The 21,118-nt window shown below is 42.1% G+C and overlaps 1 protein-coding gene across 2 annotated transcripts in view; it reads right to left on the reverse strand.

The window, feature by feature from the left end:
- Positions 1–1,845: 1,845 nt before the first annotated feature.
- Positions 1,846–21,118, reverse strand: part of MFGE8 (milk fat globule EGF and factor V/VIII domain containing) — a 34,045-nt gene continuing 14,772 nt past the window's right edge. Inside the window, exons 4-10 of one of the 2 annotated variants that reach the window (XM_026709345.2) lie at positions 19,905–20,018; positions 17,234–17,415; positions 14,533–14,688; positions 11,958–12,102; positions 9,616–9,800; positions 6,467–6,622; positions 1,846–4,120 (exon numbers count right to left, since the gene is read on the reverse strand). In XM_026709345.2, coding sequence (XP_026565130.1) covers positions 3,977–4,120; positions 6,467–6,622; positions 9,616–9,800; positions 11,958–12,102; positions 14,533–14,688; positions 17,234–17,415; positions 19,905–20,018 — 1,082 coding nt within the window. In that variant the 3' untranslated portion in view covers positions 1,846–3,976. Of the gene's footprint in view, positions 4,121–6,466; positions 6,623–9,615; positions 9,819–11,957; positions 12,103–14,532; positions 14,689–17,233; positions 17,416–19,904; positions 20,019–21,118 lie in introns of both variants that reach the window. The other variant, XM_026709344.2, reaches the window with a different exon arrangement.

Below are 21,118 nucleotides of genomic sequence, written 5' to 3' on the forward strand. Positions count from 1 at the left end.
GCTTTGAAGCCTCGGGGGTTCAATTGTCCTAGTTAAAAAAAATGAATATGGAAAAAAGAGAATTGCCCTACAGTAAATTGTCAGAATTTCTTAGTGTGCCTTTGTGACTTCATTGTGTGGAGAAGAGCACAAGGTGTGCTGCCCTTTGCTGCAATACTCAAGGGAATTATTGATTGTGGAGCATTGAAGTTCACACCTGCTCAATAGAAGAATCTTAGCTACATGGGATCAGTGACTAATAGCTGGTCAAGTCCTGCTTAAATGCCTCCACCAAAGACAGGACCACTATCTCTTGATGTTTTTATTCATACAATATGCTGCACCCCAACATATTGACCATATTGTGATTTAATTTAACAGAGCCCTGGAAGAAGGCAATATTGTAGGTTAATTCTGCCAACTGCCAGCAGTTCGATCCAGACCAGCTCAAGTGACTCAGCCTTCCATCCTTCCAAAGTTGGTAAAATGAGGACCCAGATTGTTGGGGTTCAATGTGCTGACTCTTTAAACTGCTTAGGGAGGGCTGTGAAGTGGTATATAAGTCTACATGCTATTGCTATTAATTTGATGGTTTAATCCATGGAGATAGAAGAGGGAAGTCCTACTGGGGACATTGTTAGTATACAGTAAATTTTGGAGGCAATAATGGCTGGGTTATTCAAATTTTATGACATTTTTTATTGATAGCGTTTGCAGATGTGGTTTTATTGATTTGGTTTTCATGAAATGATTCAATAATGTTGCACACTGCTTAGAGTGCATAGTGGAAGCAGTTTAAAAGCACTGGGTGGATGGAAGGTCAAGGTGGGCTCAGAAAACAATCCAATCAGAACATGTTGACTTGTGACATAACTGCATCCCAACAACAGGAAGGATGCCCAAGGATTCAACTTGTCCTCCAATTTAACAACCCTTTTTTAACCATGTTTTTAAGCAAAGCAATTGCAATTGTTAAGTGAATCAAATGGTTGCTCAAAAAATCCAACTTCTCCCATTGAGCTTGCTTGTCAGAAAATGACTGGAAAACTCAGAAATGGATATCCAATGACACCAGGGCATCACAACCATCATAAAATACATGTCAAGAGTCCAATGGTCTCCAACCTCATCCCTCCTCTACCTCATTTCCCTGAAGTTTCTTCCTTTCAATAAACTGAAAGTCCTCAGAAAATAGAGTTCAGGTTCTTAGAGAAGCAGTACACCCCTAAACTCTAAATAGCAACTTCAAATTTGGGACTTGCAGACTGATATTGTCATCCTAAAATCCATCTTTGAGAGCCTAATCTCCTTCTTTTAATAACCCCATAATCCTTTGCGATTCAGGGCAACTGAATAGAGCTGAGTATTTACTGGCCGGATGCCGTTCTTGTCACCAATGCGGAGTTTTGTTCAGCAGATATATTCTCATTGTGCCCAGAGAAAGAAATATCTGCCTCTAGGATTGAACTCACAGCCTTCTGATTGTGAGGCAAGAGCTCCACCTCTAGGCCACCGCACCACTCATTCAATAGCCTAATGAAAACTCACAATTCCTTTTCCTTGTTCTCTGCCTGGCAAGAGTTCAGCAAAAGAAAAAAAAAGAGCAAGAGCAAGAGAGAAGTCCACTTTGAGCCAGTTTCAGGTTTCAGAATCAGTTGGCCAAATTAAAAAAAAACTTTTAGCTCTCTTATTTTCCAGTGTCAAGCTTCAGGAGAACCCTTGCTTTATAAGGCTTCCCTGACTAACACCAGCGGCAGAGAACATTCTGATGACCAAGAAACACACACCTCATTTTTGAGAAAAGTCAAAAGCCATCGAGAGGCTGCACCACACACATGGGCAGGGTTGAATTAGGGGAAAGTTTGAGTTGTTTGCTCAGGTTTTTATGATGGTGGTTGGTTGCCCAGTTTGCCAGATGTTTAGAGTGGATTTGGCATTATTATCCATCTATCAAGTCCTTCCCAAGGATCTGGATAGCCAGATGTTGTTTGAAGCTGCTGAAGGTATGATTGCAGGGTTATTTTGCATGCCACACCATCGAAGCTGACAGCGCATAGAAAAATTCAAAGAAATAGTGCAAGATCAGAAGATATGGCAAGACCTGGCCCACAGAATCACCAAGAGTCAGATGTGACTGAATGGATATCATCATCACCACCACCAATGTATCCCACCCAACTTTTCAACAATGCTGGGCTTGAGCTGTGGTGGCGCAGTGATTAGAGTGCAGTACTGCAGGCTCCTTCTGCTGACTACTGACTGCCTGCAATTTGGCAGTTCAAATCTCACCAGGCTCAAGGTTGACTCGGCCTTCCATCCTTCTGAGGTGGACCCTGATTGTTGAGGACAACTATTCTGATTCTGTAAACCGCTTAGAGAGGGCTGTAAAAGCACTGTAAAGCAGTATATAAGTCTAATATGCCATATTGGTAAAGTAGTCATTTCCATCTGCTTCTTGCCTTGATATGGGGAGAAATTGGGCAGTTTTCTCCAAGTTTAGCCTGACAGGACACTAAATGGAGATGGAGCTGCCCATCGCTGACGTAGCTTGAATTTCCAGAGATACAAAACTTGGACAAAAGTTTCAGAGAGTTTCTCTGAGTTCTAAAAGTAACCCATCTAGGAAGATGCCTTTTGATGTGTACCACCCCAGCTCCCTTACCCTCCCACCCCGTTGGTTCTTTCTTTCTTTAAAAGCTTTTTTAAAGTTCTTTCTGAGTTCCACACATGGAGAGAGACATCAGACATCAGAGTTTTAATATTGCCTGTCCTTCTTTAACACTGCATCCCATTGCGAAGTCACAGCCGTCCTCAGAATTGCTTACAACCTTGGATTCCTTTGCTCTGGGTTAATTACTTCCAGAACCCACATCCTCATTTCTCCCCACTCCACCCCATAGCCAGCCACTGACTACAGAAAGACATATGTCCCAACCCTACCCTCCCTCAGCCCTGCCAAAAAGAACGGCCTGCATCTATTTGCGTTGTTTTTTAAATGTTTTTCTTCCCCTCCAGAAAATTCTGTTTCTTCTTAGCATCTCTGCCAAGGATTGAGTTGACATGGCGGAGTAGAATCCTTGGTGGCAGCTGGGATGAGGGGAGAGGGGAGAGAGAAGAACATCTCAGTTCTTTCAGTCAGCAACAAGTGTAGTACTTGGGGGAAGAGGAAGTGATTGAGTGGCTTCAGAAGAGTCCAGACAAGAGGCTAAAAGAAGACAAAACAGCGGGATCTGTGCAAGTGAAAAATCTCATTCTTGTGGCTAAAAAAAGGGAAATAGTTTCTAGCCCTCATGGTGGCAAAAGTTAAATAGAAACACAGGTGGGAACTGCTTGCACTGGCACAAAGCCGAAAGCACCAGCCTGAGGATGCTATTTAATTTTCAAAACCGGGATGGCAAAACTACCTGTTCCTTTGTCCATAAAATGCACGTCAGCTGTCTAAAAACAGAATCCTGAGAACTGTAATTTCTAGAGAAAGAGAGGATCTGTGCTAGAGAACTCGATGTTTCCCCAAATTATAGTTTTGAGGGTTCCTTGGAGAGAAGGAATGACTGCTAAGCTCCACTTAAATCTACAGTGTATGGTCATGCTCCAGGAGAACCCAAAACTTGGCAGGACCTTAAACATAGAGAGTCCTGCCACAGAAAAAAGGTCCTTAAAGTGCAGGGCTGGCATTGAGGAGGCCATCCAGAACTGGGCAACCATGCCTCAAAGAGCCAGACACATAATTGGAGAAAGCAAGAAGGGCCAGAAAAGGACCAGGTAGGGCATACTAAAATCCCTTCTTTCACCAGTTCTTGGTATCATCTCTAAAAGTTTAGCAATGCCCAACCTGTGAAAGCTAAGACCTCCTTACAAATGGTGCAAAAATAAAAGATGTGGAGGAGATGACACTGGGAACTGTAAGCCCCGTGGGATCTTGGGGGGGGGGGAGAGCATCAGTGGGGAGAGGTGGAGCAGTCTGATTCTTGACACCATCTCTCCTATGTTCAACCATCTACTCGTCGCATCCCAGAAGTTCCATTCGCAATGTGATACGGTTGTGCCAAGCTTCAGGGAAGATGCGGATGAAGCGGGCATAGATGGGCACATCGAACATGTTCTTCTTGTGAGAATTGTTGTCATGGTTGCCTTGGAATATCTACGCGGAGAGGGGAAGGAGGAGAAAAGAAGAGGTACATTTTTAAGAAGTTAGCAAAGATCTCCCAAAGGTGCTTTTTTTTTCCAAAAAGGGAACTGGACTTTCTGGTTTTTTCCTTTGAAGACGTTTTGCTTCTTCAGCTCAAGCTTTTAGGATGAGAAGCAAAATGTCTTCAAAGAAAAGAAAACAGAAAGTCCAGTTGCCTCTTAGAAAAAAGAACCTTTGGGACAACCATGACCTGGAGGACTGAGAATCTCCACAGACGTTTAGCAAAGATCTGAAATTCTCACTAAAAGGTAAAGGTTCACTTTGCACATACGTGCTAGTCGTTTCCAGCTCTAGGAGGCGATGCTCATCTCCATTAAAAAGCTGAAGAGCCAGCGCTGTCCAAAGACGTCTCCATGGTCATGTGGCTGGCATGACTAAACGCCAAAGGCACACAGAACGCTGTTCCCTTCCCACAAAAGTGGTCCCTATTTTTCTATTTGCATTTTTTACATGATTTCGAACTGCTAGGTTGGCAGAAGCTGAGACAATTAACAGGAGCTCACTCCATTATGTGGTGCTAGGGACTCAAACCACCGAACTGCCGACCTTTCTGGTCGACAAGCTCAGCGTCTTAGCCAATGAGACACCGCATCCCTTGAAATTCTCACCACCCTTCACTAAACAACTTTGGCAAGAAAGAAACAAAACTTACTTACCCACCGTCTTGCTTAGCAACAAAAAATTTGGGCTCCCCTTGCAGAGAGAAGGGCAGCAAACCAATTTAATAAATAAAATAAGTAACAATTGTCGTAAATCGAGGGCTACTGGAATATGCAGATTGAGAAAACCAAGTTAAATTCATCTGGGATGGTGAAAAAAAAACCCAAGCTAGAAACACATTCCTGTTGCCCGAGAGACACACTTTACTTATTCTTATGATGCCTTATATTCATAGACTGACTCCAGATATTTTTACCAAGGGAAACCACAGGAAATTAGGCAAGGGACACCAGTTAAAAAAAGGGAAATGTTAATGAAAGTCTTCAATGATATTTAACTCCAAATGACTCTGTTGCTTTCTTGGGTACACTATAGAAATAATTTGTTATTGGCTTCTTTCTGGCTGTCTTTAAAGCTTCCCCATCTAGCTTATTGCCCTTGGATTTCCTGATAGTCTACTTTCCTAATAGTACCAAGCAGATCTGACCCTGTTTAGCTATTGTTAGATTAAGTGCTGCCACCTGGTGTGACAATGAAAACACTGGCACTCTGATGCTAGAGGACAAGAACACAGACTTGGAGATGTCTATGGAGATTCTCAGTCATCCAAGTCATGGTTATCCCAAAGGCGTTTTTTCAAAAGGACAACTGGGCTTGGTTTTTCCTTGAAGGCGTTTCGCTTCTCATGCAATAAGCTTCTTCAGTTCTGACAGTTCAGGACTAAAGAAGCTTCTTGGATGAGAGATGAAACATCTTCAAGGAAAAACAAAGCAAGGCCAGTTCCCTTAAGGGGCATCATTGGTGAATTACATTTTGTCACATTTTTTTTTTCAAAAGGAAATCTTACAAGCTAACCAAGCCTGGGCAGAAGAAAGATTCCAAATTTCATAATATGCCATAAAAAAGAAGAAGAAGAAGAGGAGGAAGAGGAAGAGGAAGAGGAAGAGGAAGAGGAGGAAGAAGAGGAAGAGGAAGAAGAAGAGGAAGAGGAAGAAGAAGAAGAAGAAGAAGAAGAAGAAGAAGAAGAAGAAGAAGAAGAAGAAGAAGAAGAAGAAGAAGAAGAAGAAGAAGAAGAAGAAGAAGAAGAAGAAGACGAAGACAGCAGCAGCGGATTTGAAAGAGCGCACTCCATATCATATCTGAGTGAGGATTAGAAGATTGCTATTATTTCTTGAAAAGAAAGCTGGAAGTCATATTTCATAACTTTGTTCCTTTCCTCCCTCTCTCCTTCCCTTTGTCCCTCCATCCCCTCCCTCCTCCTTTTCGCCCTTTCACAGAGGAATAAAATTTTGAAGAAACTACAGGAAACATTTCAGGACAGCATTAATGGAACAGTCTAAGAACTACTCCATGACATATAAAAAATATGCTGTGGGGAACAGTTGGGTTATGAAAGAATTAACAATATCCTGGTGGTGTTGTATTTTTGATTAGATATTTGTTGTTTTCATTTCCTTATGTCTGTTGGGAACATTATAACTTTAACAGAAGCTTTTGTCAACTTTTTTACAAACTGAGCCTGTGTTGAATGAATGAATGAGTCAAAAAAAAAAGAATAGATGAATGAATGAACAAACAAACGAAAGACAGACCCTGCACTGACTCCCAATCCTACAAAAAGATTTTGCCCAATTCTACCTTAATGCTGTTTGTACTGTTGTCGTGGTAGAAAGTCCAGGTTTTCCCATCATTGCTGTAGGCCACTTTGTAGGCTGCTACGTATTGAATGTGCCCAAAATCTCGTGCTCCCTGAGTTACAATCCCAGTCACTTTTTTCAATTTCTGAAGATCAATCTGCAGAAAACAAGCGTGATAATTCCACCGGTAGAAGTAAACCAATCAATCAGAATACAGCTGGAAGGGACTGTGGAGGTCTTCTAGTCTAGCCCCCTGCTTAAGCAGGAGACCCTATACCATTTCAGAGAAGTGTCTGTTCAGTCTCTTCTCAAAAACTTCCAGTGATAAATGCCCTTTGATGATTCACTTAACAACTGTGCCAAGAAAGGTCATAAAATGGGGCAAAACTCAATAAATGTCTCACATAACCACAAACATTGGGGGCTCAATTTGTGGCTGTTAGTCAAGAACTATCTATGCATACATTTATATGTGAGTCATAAAATATATAAAAAGTGATAATTTAAAGGAATTCCATAATAGATCCATACAGAGTGTAAAAAGTAAAAAGCTAACTAGGAGTTACTTTTTAACTAAAAAAACCTAAAACTGCCTAGAATCATTGGCAGTTGGGCACCATATACATTAAATTTATTAATCTTAAAGAGGATGATTATAACATCAAAAATATAAAAAATGAGATGGGAGCAACAGAAGAGTATAAGGGAATAAGAGCTACGGAACTTCAAGTCTTTAGCACCCTAAACTGCATTCAAGAGAGGTAGGTTGTGTTTTGCCGTTGTTGTTTGGATCAGAAGGAATATTACTAAGGAAAAACAGACTGAGCTTGCATCCTTCACATCTCTCCCATCCCTCTTTCCTTTTGTGCTAAGGTATAAAGGCTTTGCAAACTCAACATTCTTTGAAATGAAAAGAGGCCCTGAAAAACTTCAAAATAATAATTTGAAACCTGCTGAGATTCACCAATTCTATGAATGAACAGAGTTGGTTTGGGCCAAGATTTGAGGTTGGAAAGAGGAGGAAGGTGTTTTAAATGTATTAAAGGAATTGCCAAATGAAAAAGGGCTTGTTCATCCTTACCTCCAAGATCAAATCTTTATCTTAATTAAACACTGACGGTCAGTTAAAATATACCCGTTCAACCAAACTGGCATATCCTTAATGTGTTTTTCTCATTACAACACTGGAAATCCTCTTTGAGACTTAATATTTTGGGGTGAGGGAGAAGATGGGGATGCTAGTCTAATGAAAACAAGGACTAGAAGAGACATGATAGCAGTGTTCCAATATTTGAGGGAGAGAAGCAACCAGGAATTAAATAGAAACTTCCTAACAACAAGAGCAATTAACCAGTGGACACCTTGCCTTCAGAAATTATGGGAGCTTCATCCCTGGAGGCTTTTAAGAAGACACTGGACAACCATTTATCTGCAATAGCATAGGGCCGTGATGGCGATCCTATGGCACGCGTGCCACAGGTGGCACGCAGAGCCATTTGTGCCAGCACACAAGCCGCAGGCAAACTTACCTCACTGCGTACGCATGTGCCTCACATCTGATTTTTGGCTGGTTTGAAGCCTTGAAAAAGTCTTGAAAAAAGCCTCTGCAGGCTTTGCAGGATGAATAATAGGCCTGTTTTGTCACTTCTTGTATTTCCAGAAATGCCGGAAGTGACGAAACAGGTCTATTATTCATTCTGCAAAGCCTGCAGAGGCTTTTTTCAAGCCTCTGGGAGGCTGAAATGGCTTCAAACTGGTGGAAAATCAGTTGTGAGGTGCAGTGCGGGTAAGGGGGCAGCGAGTGGGAGAATTGCATGCACATGCACAGGGGGCATGAGGGGGCTGTGTATTGCCTTCTAGGTGCTGGCACAAGAGCCCAAAAAGGTTAGCCACCACTGGTATAGGGTTTTCCGTTCTACCTGTGGGTTGAAGTAGATCTCTAAGGTCCCTTCCAACTCAGTTATTCTATGTTCTCTTCTTCCTGAGAAATTAGCTTTGTTTAATTGACTCTCCAATAGGGTATGAATCCAACATATTCATTTCTCTCTTTTTAAAAAAAAAAAAGCAATACTACTCGCAGATAGGATAAGAGACAAGCTACTCATGCACAAACTGATCAAGTATAAACCTTTCTGATTTCAAGCAAGCTATTTTTCTAAGTGGAAAAATAACTTCTCTGAGTTGTTTTTTTTTTAAATAGTACAGGTGATCCTTGACTTACAGCTGGCTGCTTAGCAAGTTGTTAAGTTAGTAAGACAGCTGTGGCTGAGTTGTTAGGGGAATCTGGCTTCCCCAATCCCTATGCTTGTCAGAAGGTTGCAAAAGGGGATCACATGACCCCGGGACACTGTGACCATCATAAATACGAGCTGGTTGCCAAGTGGCCAAATTTTGATCATGTGACCATGCAGATCTTACACGGTCGTGTGAAAAATGGCCATAAGCCACTTCTTTTCAGTGCTGTTGTAATTGAATGGTTACTAAACACAAGATTCTAAGTTGAGGATGGCCTGTAATAAGTTCTTCTATTATAAACCATGCTTTTCTGACCCAGCTCCCCGAACACAACAAACCTTCTATAGTTAAATTAATGATTCCTTTGTTAGGAGCGCCAGCAAACCTGGCAAAAAGCTTCTCTCACAACACAGGCTAACAAGTCTGTCCGGCAGAGAGATGAATAGTTGTTTGCCACATCTATTCATCTCCGCCCCCTGCCTTTTATCCCCAGAGCCAGGGTGGGGCTTTGCTAGCAGCAGTGGCTCTTCCGTCCCAAGGACTGGCCCATAAATTTCCACTACTCTCCTCTCCTCTGCCTTTTGTGCATCAGGCACTGGACCCAGCTGTTCCTCCTCTTCCTCATGAACCACCTTCAGATCTGGGGGTGTTGACTCTCCATCTGAGGGCTGACGGACAACCCAGGCTCCATATTTCGTTGTGCATTGAACCAGAAATATTTACATTTTTTATTTTATTCATTCTTCGACTTTAGTTTAAAGCTCTCTCTCTCTCTTTCTCTCTCTCTCTCCCACAACACATGCAAGGAGGCTGTATGGTTACAATAAGGACCATGTTTATCAGCCCTATCCCACAGATTCCACTTAAAACAGTTTCTTCTTACGGCAGCTTTTATCCTCTGTGGCAAGGACATACCTGAAGCCACTCGCCTGCCTTGTTGGTGAGGGCAGTCCAGGCATTGGATTTCCCAGTGTTATCAAGGCGAGCGTAGTAAGGGTACCATGACATCTTACTTATGCCCCAGGTCTTGTACATGCTGGAGGCTGTGATATGCCGGTCAGAGATGAGACGGGACTTCATGCCCAGTGGATCAGAGCAACCTGCCGTGTTGAAATACACTGTAACACAACGATTTATAGACATGGTGAAAGGCAAGAGTTCAGAAGGAAGGTGACTCTCCCACAGAAGGAGACTCTCCCAAGGATGGTGTCTTTAAGGAGAAACCCCACCCCCAAAAAAGTCTCCCAAGAGGAAGATCAATTTTTAAAAGCAGCAACAGACATCTAGATAGAAACCACCACCAGAGGGTCTCTTGATGTTTGCTGATACAGACAGAGGATGATTCCAGGTTAGCATTTATGTAGTAACAACCTGCCAGAATTCTACACTCCAGATTAAGGATGTGCATTTATTTATTTGTTTGTTTGTTTATTGAGTTTATATTGCCACTTATTCACCCATGGCGACTCGAGGAGGCTTACAGAATGTAAAACCACATTTAAAATAAAAAACAATAAAAAACTAACAAAAAGAATCAAATAAATTAATAAAGTACGATAGAAAAATCTGGAGAAAAAATAAATAAAAAATAAAAAAACCACGCCCCACCCCAACGACAGCTGATTACACAAGCCATTTGATGGGCTCCATCCCGCTCTGGGTTCCCCAGACCTGCTGGCAGAACCAGGTTTTCAGCGCCTTCTGGAAGAGTATTAGAGAGTGAGGGCCGTTCTAATCTCTAATCTAATCCATTTAAAAAGAAGGGAACTGCTGGGGAAATGCTTGTCCAAAAGGACATACTTCCATGAATATACAGAAAGGCAAAGTATTTGCAAAAATAATTACTAGGCAAAACTGCAAATGACGGTGCATATTTTGGGAAAATGTGCGCATTTTGGTGCAAATTTTTTAAAAAATGAAATCAACTTGATTTCCTGCCAATCTCATCCCCCACCCCCCTTTCTACTAAGGGCATGCAAACATTTCATTTCAAGCCATTTTATTTATAACATTCACATATAATCAACTCAGGGCAGCCCCCAATCAAAACAGGAGAAAAGCCATATTAAAACTATGAAAAAAACCATATGGCTTCACATTTGGCAATGTGAAACTATTTCAAGTGCAAAATGACCTGTCTTGGGCACTTGGGAATGCACTTGAAACAGGATAGATCACAAAATGCTTAGAAAAGAAGTCTTCTGAACATCTCTTTCTACCTAGAAATCTACTAAGGACAAGGAGGTGGGACTGAGACAACTTCATGGTGTCTTACGATGCTTAGGGACTGTCCATCTGAAAGCAGTAAATGAGAAAGAGATCCAGGCCCGTTTAAGATGGATTATAGAGACTTCACAGTTCCCAGGACCGTTAAGTCAAGTTCATTGAAGCCCAGTTTAACTCAACCATACGGGCAAGTCCCATGCTTCAGCTGAAGGTCCCCTTTTCAAATGATGAGCAATGTCAAATATAGAAGACTTGCCTTCTAAAGAAAATACTTAGCATCCCCTTTGCATCAACATGTCACCATCTAATTAAAAGAGTCAAGATGGTCCATCATTCTAGCCTTCCCCATTTTTGAAGCAGAGCCCCAGATTATGCAAAAAAGCTGACCATGATCATTTACATCATTTATACAGTTTGCAAAATTCTGCCTTTCCTGAAGGGTAATTTAAACCATCCAGGCACCCTTTTATTTTTTTTAATACACCAAACTGGCCAATTGTCCCAACTGTTCCAGGTGTCAAAAAAAAAAAAAAAAACCAACTCAGGCCCAATTTTCAAAAGCTACTGGAAAGTAGAAGATCACCAAAATGAAATTTTTTATTCCAGAGAACCTCTCCAGGGGTTTCCATAATAGCAATAGCATTTAGACTTGTATTCCACTTACAGTGCTTTGCAGCCCTCTCTAAGCGGGTTTTACAGAGTCAGTCTATTGCCCCCAACAATCTGGGTCCTCATTTTACCCACCTTGCAAGGATGGAAGGCTGAGTCAACCTTGCGCTTGGTGAGATTTGAACTGCCAAATTGCAGGCAGCCGGCAGTCACAGAAGCACTGCACAGAACCCACTGCACCACTGCGGCTCACCAATCTTCTGTCAGCACTTTTGCTTCCCTCTTCTCAGTCCCCAGTTAAGAAAAAGGATGTCTTACGGAAACAAAAAACTATCTAAAGGCATGGGAGCCCTATTGTCCAATTATCCATGCAAGACAATGCGCCCCCACCAAAATTCATTAGACCAATGGGAAGCATTTACCATTCATTTCACAGCCAATCAGTTCAAACCGCATAGTGCAGCCACGATAGCACTCCCCTGGATGGATTCGGAAATAGTGGGTGATGATTGGAGTGTTAAACATGTTGGTCACAGGCGTATGTTTGTCTTGATTGCCCGAGAAAATCTGCAGGAAGGAAAATACAAAATGAAGAGTATTTTAAGAGTAGGAATGTGAATCCCTTTCCAATGCTACACAGCCCTGGAGACACAACAACATTCCAGATGGACAGATCTTTGATATACAAAATGCTTACCTTCTGATCCTAATGACAGCACCATAGGCAAATTTCCTGTGGCAGAATTTAAGACACATCAAGGACTAATATCCTCGATTGCTCTCTTATTTATTTGTTCTCATAAGCTTTTACATCTTATTGTGCATGGATCACTGAGCAAAATAAAGATTGCATTGTACTAAGATAAGCTGCAGGCTTAGGATAATACGACTCAACAATGATACTATTATATATTATTGCTTAAAAATAACTAAAAACAATCCCTATAATTGATGAACTCAAGAATATTAAGCTTTGCAAGTGATTAATGTAGAGAAATAAAAACATGTAACTGACAGATTTTTGTTTCTTTTAATGACCCTGTAATCCGTTGTGTTGGGGTGGAGTCGGGGTTATTGAATGGAGCTGAGTGTTTACTGACTGGATGCCTTCCTGTTGTCTATGCAGAGTTCACAGCAGATATTTTCTCTTTATGCCCAGAGAGAGAAAAATGTCTGCTGCTACCTCTGCATAGGCAACAGGAAGGCATCCAGTCAGTAAACACTCAGCTCTTGTGATTTTCTATTGTTTTTCTATTTATGTTTTTATTGCACTATAAGCTGTCCAGGGAGATATAGTGAGATGGATGGCATATAAATTTAATAAACAAAATAAAAACTAGTTAAACCCACTTACAGCATGTGGGATTTTAGTATTTAGCATTCAGCTCAAGAAAAAAAGACTTTTGTTTGTAATATTAAACAAGAGAGCAAGGATGCAACAGTTAATTTAACTAGATCAACAAACTTTGGTTGATTTAGTAAAACTTAGTCCTGGGTAAATATGATGCTGGAAAATTCAAATAAAGGCTTTTTCTAAGAGTTTCAGCAGTTCTGATTGCTCATTAATGCAGGGACTTGGAGAATAACTTACAAAGCCATTTTTTTTAGAATGAGGTCAATTCAGCATTCAATTTTTTAGAGGCTACACCCCACATGCCTGAAGTTAACACTGGAACTAACTCACTCAAAGGTGCTTTGTATCTTTTTCCCCCACAAGGTGAGAAGACCTTAAATGGGGGCACAGGGGGGAGAGGAAGAGAAAGGAAGCCCAAGAGGAACTGACAAAGTCAATGATGCTTGAAGAGAAATGTGCTTCTGGTTATCTTGCTAGTCAGGGCTTGCAAAAAATAAATAAATTCAGAACTGCTGGATTTCCAAATATTTAACACCCACAGGAGCTCTTCAAATACCCTCAAGCTATAAACTGAGTGCTACCCATCCATCTGGAGCAGGGTGAAAATTAAATATAATTAGCGTTAAGTATAGGGGAAGGCAAGGTGCTAAAAAGTCAGTCTATAGGAATGGAATTCTAGTAATGCAGATACTAAGTAATTCCCCCACACACACACCTCAAATTTTTCCAGTTTGTTTACAATATCGCATAATGTATAATTTTCTATACAAGAGCCAGTTTGGTGTAGTAGTTAAGGTGCCAGGCTACAAACCAGGAGACTGTGAGTTCTAGACCCACCTTAGACCCAAAACCAGTGGGGTGACTTTGGGCCAGTCTCTCTCTCTCAGCCTGGGAAGCAGGCAGTGGCGAACCTCTTCCAAAATCTTGCCAAGAAAACTGCACATGCTACTATTGTAATCCGGACAGTTGTCAGGAATTAATACTAACTCAAAGGCACCCACCCACTCCCCCAAAAACCCGACCCTCCAGGGCTTTGGGGAAAAATAATCACAGAACATTTTGTCCCCATGTATGTTTATAATATTTCGTAATGTAGAAAGGATTTCTGTACATCTTACAACAATTTACACCAGTGCTCAGATGAATTGCCAAGGCCTTTCCCTTCTTTTGAATGTAAATCACACTACTTTACACATTTAACTCATACATTTTCCTGATGGGAAACTTGTTCGTGTGTGAGAGACAGAAAGGGAAGGGAAGGAGGGAGGGAAGAAAGAAAGATGGAAGGAAAGAAAAAGGAAGAGGAGGGGAGGACAGGGGGAGGGAGAGGGAGAGAAAGGAAGGAAGGAAACAGGAAGAGAAGAGGAAGGGAGGGAAGGGGAAGGCTTTAGGCTTTTGTTTCACTAGAAAGAAGAATTAAGGGAAGAATTAACGAAAAGTTAAAGGAAACCAAAGTTTTCCCTTCTGTAGAACACCTGAAAATGCTTTTGTTGTCCAACTTTATGTTCTTGAAAGGATAACATTGCGATGTAAATAAAGCAAATCTGATCATTCCAAAATGCTTACATATCGTAAGTGTGGTTTAAAAGAATCCCTTTGTTTTTCTTTCCTTCTTTTGCCTTCAGCCGCTCTCTCTTACCCACCTTTTCCTGATTTTGGTTCTCATCTTTGTAGAATGTAAATACTTGTCCATCTAGACTGTAGGAAACTTTGTAAGTCTGGACATACTCTGAGAATCCTCCACGGCCTGCCCCTTGAGTAACAATCCCAGAGAGGAACATTGTTTTCAACAGATTTACCTGCATGGAATTAAAATAAAAAATAAAGGGGTAGGGGGTGGGTGGGTAAAAGAGGCAGAATGAATCAAATTGGCTGGGTACTTAAAAGAAAACATCAAATGAAAAAGCAAATGAAAGCAACAAAACTGAGTATTTGATCCTGTGTCTAAAGTCAGACTGTATTGAAGTTACATTATTCTTTGAGTCTGTTCTGCATATGTAAACTCTGTTTTGTTAATTAGCTCAACACAGTAGTTTTCATAAGAAAAGGTTAAATTGTAATCTCCCTAGGGCATGGGTCTGTTTTTTTTTAAAGAAAGTCACTGCCATCTAGAAATTAAAAGTAACACTTATGAACTTATCACCCCAAAATGAAAAATTCTGTAAGAATTCCAATGACAAGCTCTAACAAAGGACTAAACTCAAGCTTTATTGTTGTTATTGTTTTTAAAAATGTAAGATAGTTTTATTTGCCATCTCATTATGAATAAGAGATAGGCTTGTTAAAATTGGTATACTTTTTATATTGCAATGTTGTGTTTCTGTTTCAATGTAGATTAAGAGGTTATTATGTATTTGGATCTATACTGAAGAATGTTGGAAGTCACTCTTTTTGTATTTTTTTTCCCATTCTTTACTTTTTTTCTTGTCCTTTCTAACCTCTTGATTCCCTTCCTTCTTTTCCCATCATTTTATATTTTATCTCTTTCTAAAACTAATAAAATTGACTAAAATAAAAAGAGGTAGGATTATAAGGAAGCTTAACAAGGGAGAAGTTTACCTTTCCTTCCTCAGATCTATCACATCACCACCAGCAAATCCTGACACTGTTTATGTTTTAAAGAAAGCATTTGTGATATCAAAGGAAGCATAAAAAGATGTTTAATCTTGGCAGGCATGTGTAGTTCTCCAGATGTTCTTTAACTCTATCAGCCTTAGTAGGCTTGTCCAATTAAAAAGGTAAAGGAGCTGCAATCTAAGAACACCTAGTTGACTTCATAAACACATGGCACAACACAGGAGAACAAACCCATCAGGACAAGATTTAGCAGTCCATCTCTTTTGAAGACAGTAAAGTCCACATCTTGGAAAAAGAGGACCACTGGTTTGAAAGTGGAGTCAAAGAGGCTATCTATGTCAAAATTGAACAGCCCTTTCTCAACAGAACGGGAGAGATACAATGTCATGTATTGTTGTGGTTCGCTGGCAGCCTGTACAGACGGCAGCAGAATCAGACAGTGGGGAAGAACGGGGACCAGGCAGGGAGTCTGGAGATGACTCAGAGGAGGGTCTTGCATCTGATGCAGAGATGGGGCCAGGAGCATCTGGGAATGGGGTGCTGACTCCAGAGCCTCTGGAGTCTGGCAGCAGCGAGGCAGAGGACCCAGGGGAGCCTGTTCCCAGTGCGCATGTGCGCAGAGCTGCTAGAAGGCAACAGTAGCTGAGACAAAAGGGGTGACTTGGGAGTAAGGCTTGAAGATCATTGCCCCTCCCATAAGGTATAAAGGTCAGGCAAAGATGATGATACCTTTGCTGGAAGCGAAGTAGTTTGATCGGTTCAGAGTCATGCTTGAAGCTCTTTGTACTTTGGTTGGGTTTTTTTGTACTTCGGTTGGCTTCTTTTCTAGTTCATTTGATACTTCTGTTTTTTGGCAGCACTTCACAGAACTGAAAGGTGTGTGCTTATCTCGGGGGACTGTTTGAGTTTAATTCCAGCTGGGAATGAAAACAATTCCCAGCATTGCAATAAAATAAGTCTTGTTTTTAAAAGACGTGTGTGTGTAATTACAGTTTGGAAGCCTTAGTCAGAACATGGATCTGAAGTCTATCACACAGTCCTTTCAACAGTTCCAAGAAGGCTCCGCACCCATTTGCTTCACTCAGATGACCCTGAGGACACTGATAAACCTCCAGGTGGCGTCCTTCAAGGACTCTCTAAAAGAATGCAAATGGCTACCTTTCCATTCCTCACCATCCAGTCAGAGTTGAAGAAGCTTCTTGGATGAGAAGTGAAACGTCTTCAAAGAAAAACAAGAAAGTCCAGTTCCCTCTTGAAGTGGGAGGGGGAGCACCTTTGGGACAATCATGACCTAGAAGATGACTGAAAATCTCCAAAAACACTCCCTGCTAATGGTTGCAAGTTTCGGGGTGGCTGCAGGTTGGGTGAAAGAACCCACTGTGTCATGTCATAATCATCAACAGCCACTCAACTCTGAGGCCAATTCATACAGTGATAACAGCAACACCAATAGAACTTCAACTTATATATCGCTTTACAGTGCTTTACAGCCCTCTCTAAGCAGTTTACAGAGTATTATATTGCCCCTAACAATCTGGGTCCTCATTTTACCGACCTCGGAAGAGTGGAAGACTAAATCAATCTTAAACCGATCCGGACTGAACTCCAGACTGTGGGCAGAGTTAGCCTGCAATACTACATTCTAACCACTGTGCCACTATAGATAATGGCCAAATGTTTCCATTCCCCTTTGTCAGCCCTGGAGCCATTTTCAGCCCTGACACCCTACTTGCCCCCTGGAACAGAGGCTTCTTCTTGCACCAATACCTGAATCCAAGGGTTTTTGTCATAGCTGCTGGCTGTCCAGGCATTCACAACTCCTCTGTTGTGGAGGCGAGCAAGTTCAGGGCCCCAGCGTTGCACACCCAGGAAGCCATAATACACTGATGATGCTGTAAGCTGAGTGTCTGCAATAGCTCTTGTCTGCATGCCCAACTCATCTTTGCAGCCTGGAGTGGGTGAATTTTGGGGAGAGAGAACGAAGAAAAAAAGAGCATTGGAACAAAGCTGGAACAAAAGGGCAGAGGGGAAATGTAAGAACCAGAATTTTAAAATACAAAACAAAACAGGAGACTTTCCTATAAAATTAGGACCCAATTATCCAATGTACTCCTTGGGAACTAGGGCTCCAAACATGAATTTGGCTTCAATGAAAAGAGCATCATTCACACGTCAGGTAGTTCAAGAAATAATTCAGAAGGAACCTGAATTCTGCAGAGATGTTAAATAAATTTTAGGGGGTTGAGGAATATCTGTAAGGTGGCAAAAGTCATCTTTGATGAGATGGATGGCATACAAGTTAGGAAGGAAGGGAGGAGGGAGGGGAAGGAGGGAGGGAGGGAGGGAGGGAGGAAGGAGGGAGGGAGGAGAGGGGGGAAGGAAGGAAGGAAGAAGAGAGGGAGGGAGGGAAGGAAGGAAGGAGGGGAGGGAAGGGAGGGAAGGAAGGAGAGAGGAAAGGAGGGAGGAAGGGGAGGAGAGGGAGGCAGGGAGGGGAGGACAGGAGGGCAGGAAGGCAGGAGGGAGGGAGGGAGGGAGGGAGGGAGGGAGGGAAGGAAGGAAGGAAGGAAGGAAGGAAGGAAGGAAGGAAGGAAGGAAGGAAGGAAGGAAGGAAGGAGGAAGCGTGAGCAGAAAATCCCAGTTACCTCCTGAATTAAAAACAATAATAAATCACCAAAGAACGAAGTGGTTAGAAAAACGTCCTTCAAATTTTTAACCCAGATTTCACACATGCTGGACAGCCTTGAGTAAGCCATTAACCGCTGCAATACAGCCTACCTCACTGGGCAGTTGTAGAATTAAACAAACAAAAAAGACAAAGCTCTTTTTGTGCTTTTTTAAAATGCATTTCACAAAAAAAAACCCTGTAAAGCACAATGCCCTTCTGTGCAGCTTGTTTTGTTTTGCGCTGTGCTGCACTGCACTGCACTGCACTGCCAATGAAAGCAAGCTTTAGCATTTGTTCAGAAAAGCAGAAAACGTCCTTATGACTAAGCCCCGTAGGTTCAAGTGGGAGTATATGTGTGTGTGTGTGAAATCACTCCACTTTGGGCTACAGGGACTCACTAAAAGGAACAAGCAGATCTTAACCAAATACCTATCTAATCCATTAAAAAGAAAGAAAACTCATTGTGAGGATATCTATGAGGAGCTACACTGATTGGGAAGAGAATTTTTTTTGCCCTGAAAATTGGAATTTTGGACATGGAATTACTTTCTTGCTCCTACAAATTCCCAAATGTTTCCATTTCCTCCATCCCAGGGTTCTTGAGCAGGAATGTTTAAGGCAGGAAAAGGAGGCTTACAAGTTCCCCCCACCCTAAATGCTTGCAGACTGTTAATTTTCCAAGGTGAGAAACAAGTGACATTGAGAAGTGGGGGAGAGCTGGTAAGAGGGCTGGAAAGGATAGCCAGATTGGTCTCAAGGCCTCTGTTAATGACAGTAAACAAGCAACCTTGAATGGCTGGGGGAAGGAAGGAAGGAATAGAGAAGGGAGGGAGGGAAAGAGGGAGGGAGGGAGAGAGAGGAAGGAATAGAGAAGGAAGGAAGGAATAGAGAAGGGAGGGGGGGGAGAGAGAGAGAGAGGAAGGAATAGAGAAGGAAGGAAGGAAGGAAGGAAGGAAGGAAGGAAGGAAGGAAGGAAGGAAGGAAGGAAGGAAGGAAGGAAGGAATCCTCTTCAATCCCTAGCTGTAACATCTGTCCATCTGTAGTTTCCACTCTAATATTTTTTTTCTCCTTTCACAAATCTTAAAGATTTCCCCAAGCCTGCTGGTGTCTCCAGGATGAGGTCCATCGGGAACAAACTCTCGGAATATAATTGCTATCAACAGAGTATAGACAAAATGCTTCCAGTGGGACCTCTAGCTGAGCATGCCCACCTCTTCTTCCCAATAGTCATCAATATTCATTTGCTTGTCTCTCTTCCCTTCTTTGTGACTGGCTGGGTGAGATTTAGAGGGAAAGGACAAGGTGACAGAGATGTGGGTGATCTCACTGCTATTCAGTAGCTCAGAAGGACAAGCAGAGAGGTGAGAAATGCAAAAAGGAGATTGTGAAGGTCTGAACTCAAGTTGGGTCAGACCTACTTAGGACTTGGATACGAGAAAGGACAGTAAGAAGTAGCCTTCAGAATCAAAAATCACCCTGGAAGAAGCATCAATTGCAACCTTGAAAATTGCCTTGGACATCTCCACCAAATCCACCAGGAATTAAGATCCAAGGAAAGGTTAACTTATGAGTTTAATGTTTTGTGAACCAAAGCTCAGCATTCCTTGAACTACAAGAACTGCCTTTCTCAAGCCAACGCAGGTGACTTTTATCTGAAAAAAAAAAATCCTGTCTTCCCAATGCAGACAGTGCAGACAGATGCAGCACTGGTGCTCTGAGCCTTCTTCATTTCTTAACTCTCTTCCAACTCGCTATCAGGACTAAAGACTTACGCATCTGGCAGGTCTTCCCCACAAAGGGTGAGGGGCATTTACAGTTAAAGTTGCCCTTCAAATCCAGGCAGGTCCCTCCGTTCTTGCAGGGCTGGGAAACACATTTATTGTCATCTGTGGCAAAAGGAAATGACAGAGTGCAACACAATTACTTCCAGGTTTCATCAGATCTAAGTCAGATCAAGCCATGCCTAGTAACAGTAGGACTACAGTCAAACACTTTCCATTATTTGAAAAAGGTTAAGGATCCGTGTCTCAAAACACAGCACTGGCTCATATGATATACCCGTGATGGCAAACCTGTGGCACGCAGAGCCACTTCTGCACCTGCGCACATGTGCCACTGCCCAACAGCTGATTGTTGGGTATCTGGTGTGCATGTGCAGGGGGCGGGGGATGCACGGGAGACACGCCCGCATGCACAGAAATGCACGGTGCATGTGGGGGGTCATGCACGCATGCACAGAGATGCATGGCATGCGGAAGGGTCGTACGCACATGTGCAGAGGTGCACAGTGCATGTGGAGGGGTCACACACACATGTGCAGGGGGTGTGAGGGCCCCCAGCACGCATTGCCTTCTGGGTGCTGGCACGCAAGCGTGCACACAATTTTTGGCATGAGGGCCGAAAAAGGTTAGCCACCACTGTGATATACAACATTCATTTAGAATTCATTCATTTATTGCGTCTTCATTGTTTTCTGGAAAATCCAGAAAATGTTAAAATGAACATGATGTTTGTCCTCTTTTTCCAAAGTGATGGTTTGGAAGAAAAATAATAAGAGGACAAATGAAATTGAATGTTTTTATGATTACAAAAAAAAAGGCCGTTCCTTCAAGGTTGGAAGGATGCCCATTGTTTGTTAGTTGTATAACTAGCTATTAAGAGGGCAAAGTTCAGGTCGGTCACACAACAATTTCTCTCTCTCTCTTTCCCCCCCCTCTCTCTTGTGGGAACACACATTGCATGGCATTACACTATAGCTTTGTTAACCATGTTTCACTGAACATGGTTTCCACCACCATTTCATCATGAATGTTGATCAGGCTGAGAGACACTTTTGTCAGTCCTGCCCCACAATGAACAGATGTGAACCTGCCCTAGGGAATGGAGGACTAAAGAAAGCATGAGGAGAGGTGTGTGGCTTTCAGAAAAGATTAAAAGGTAAAGGTTCTCCTTGCACATGCATGCTAGTCATTTCTGGCTCTAGGGG

Source organism: Pseudonaja textilis, chromosome 13, assembly GCF_049901715.1.
Source record: "Pseudonaja textilis isolate UNSWEBS1 chromosome 13, rPseTex1.2, whole genome shotgun sequence".
Classification (NCBI taxonomy): Eukaryota; Metazoa; Chordata; class Lepidosauria; order Squamata; family Elapidae; genus Pseudonaja; species Pseudonaja textilis.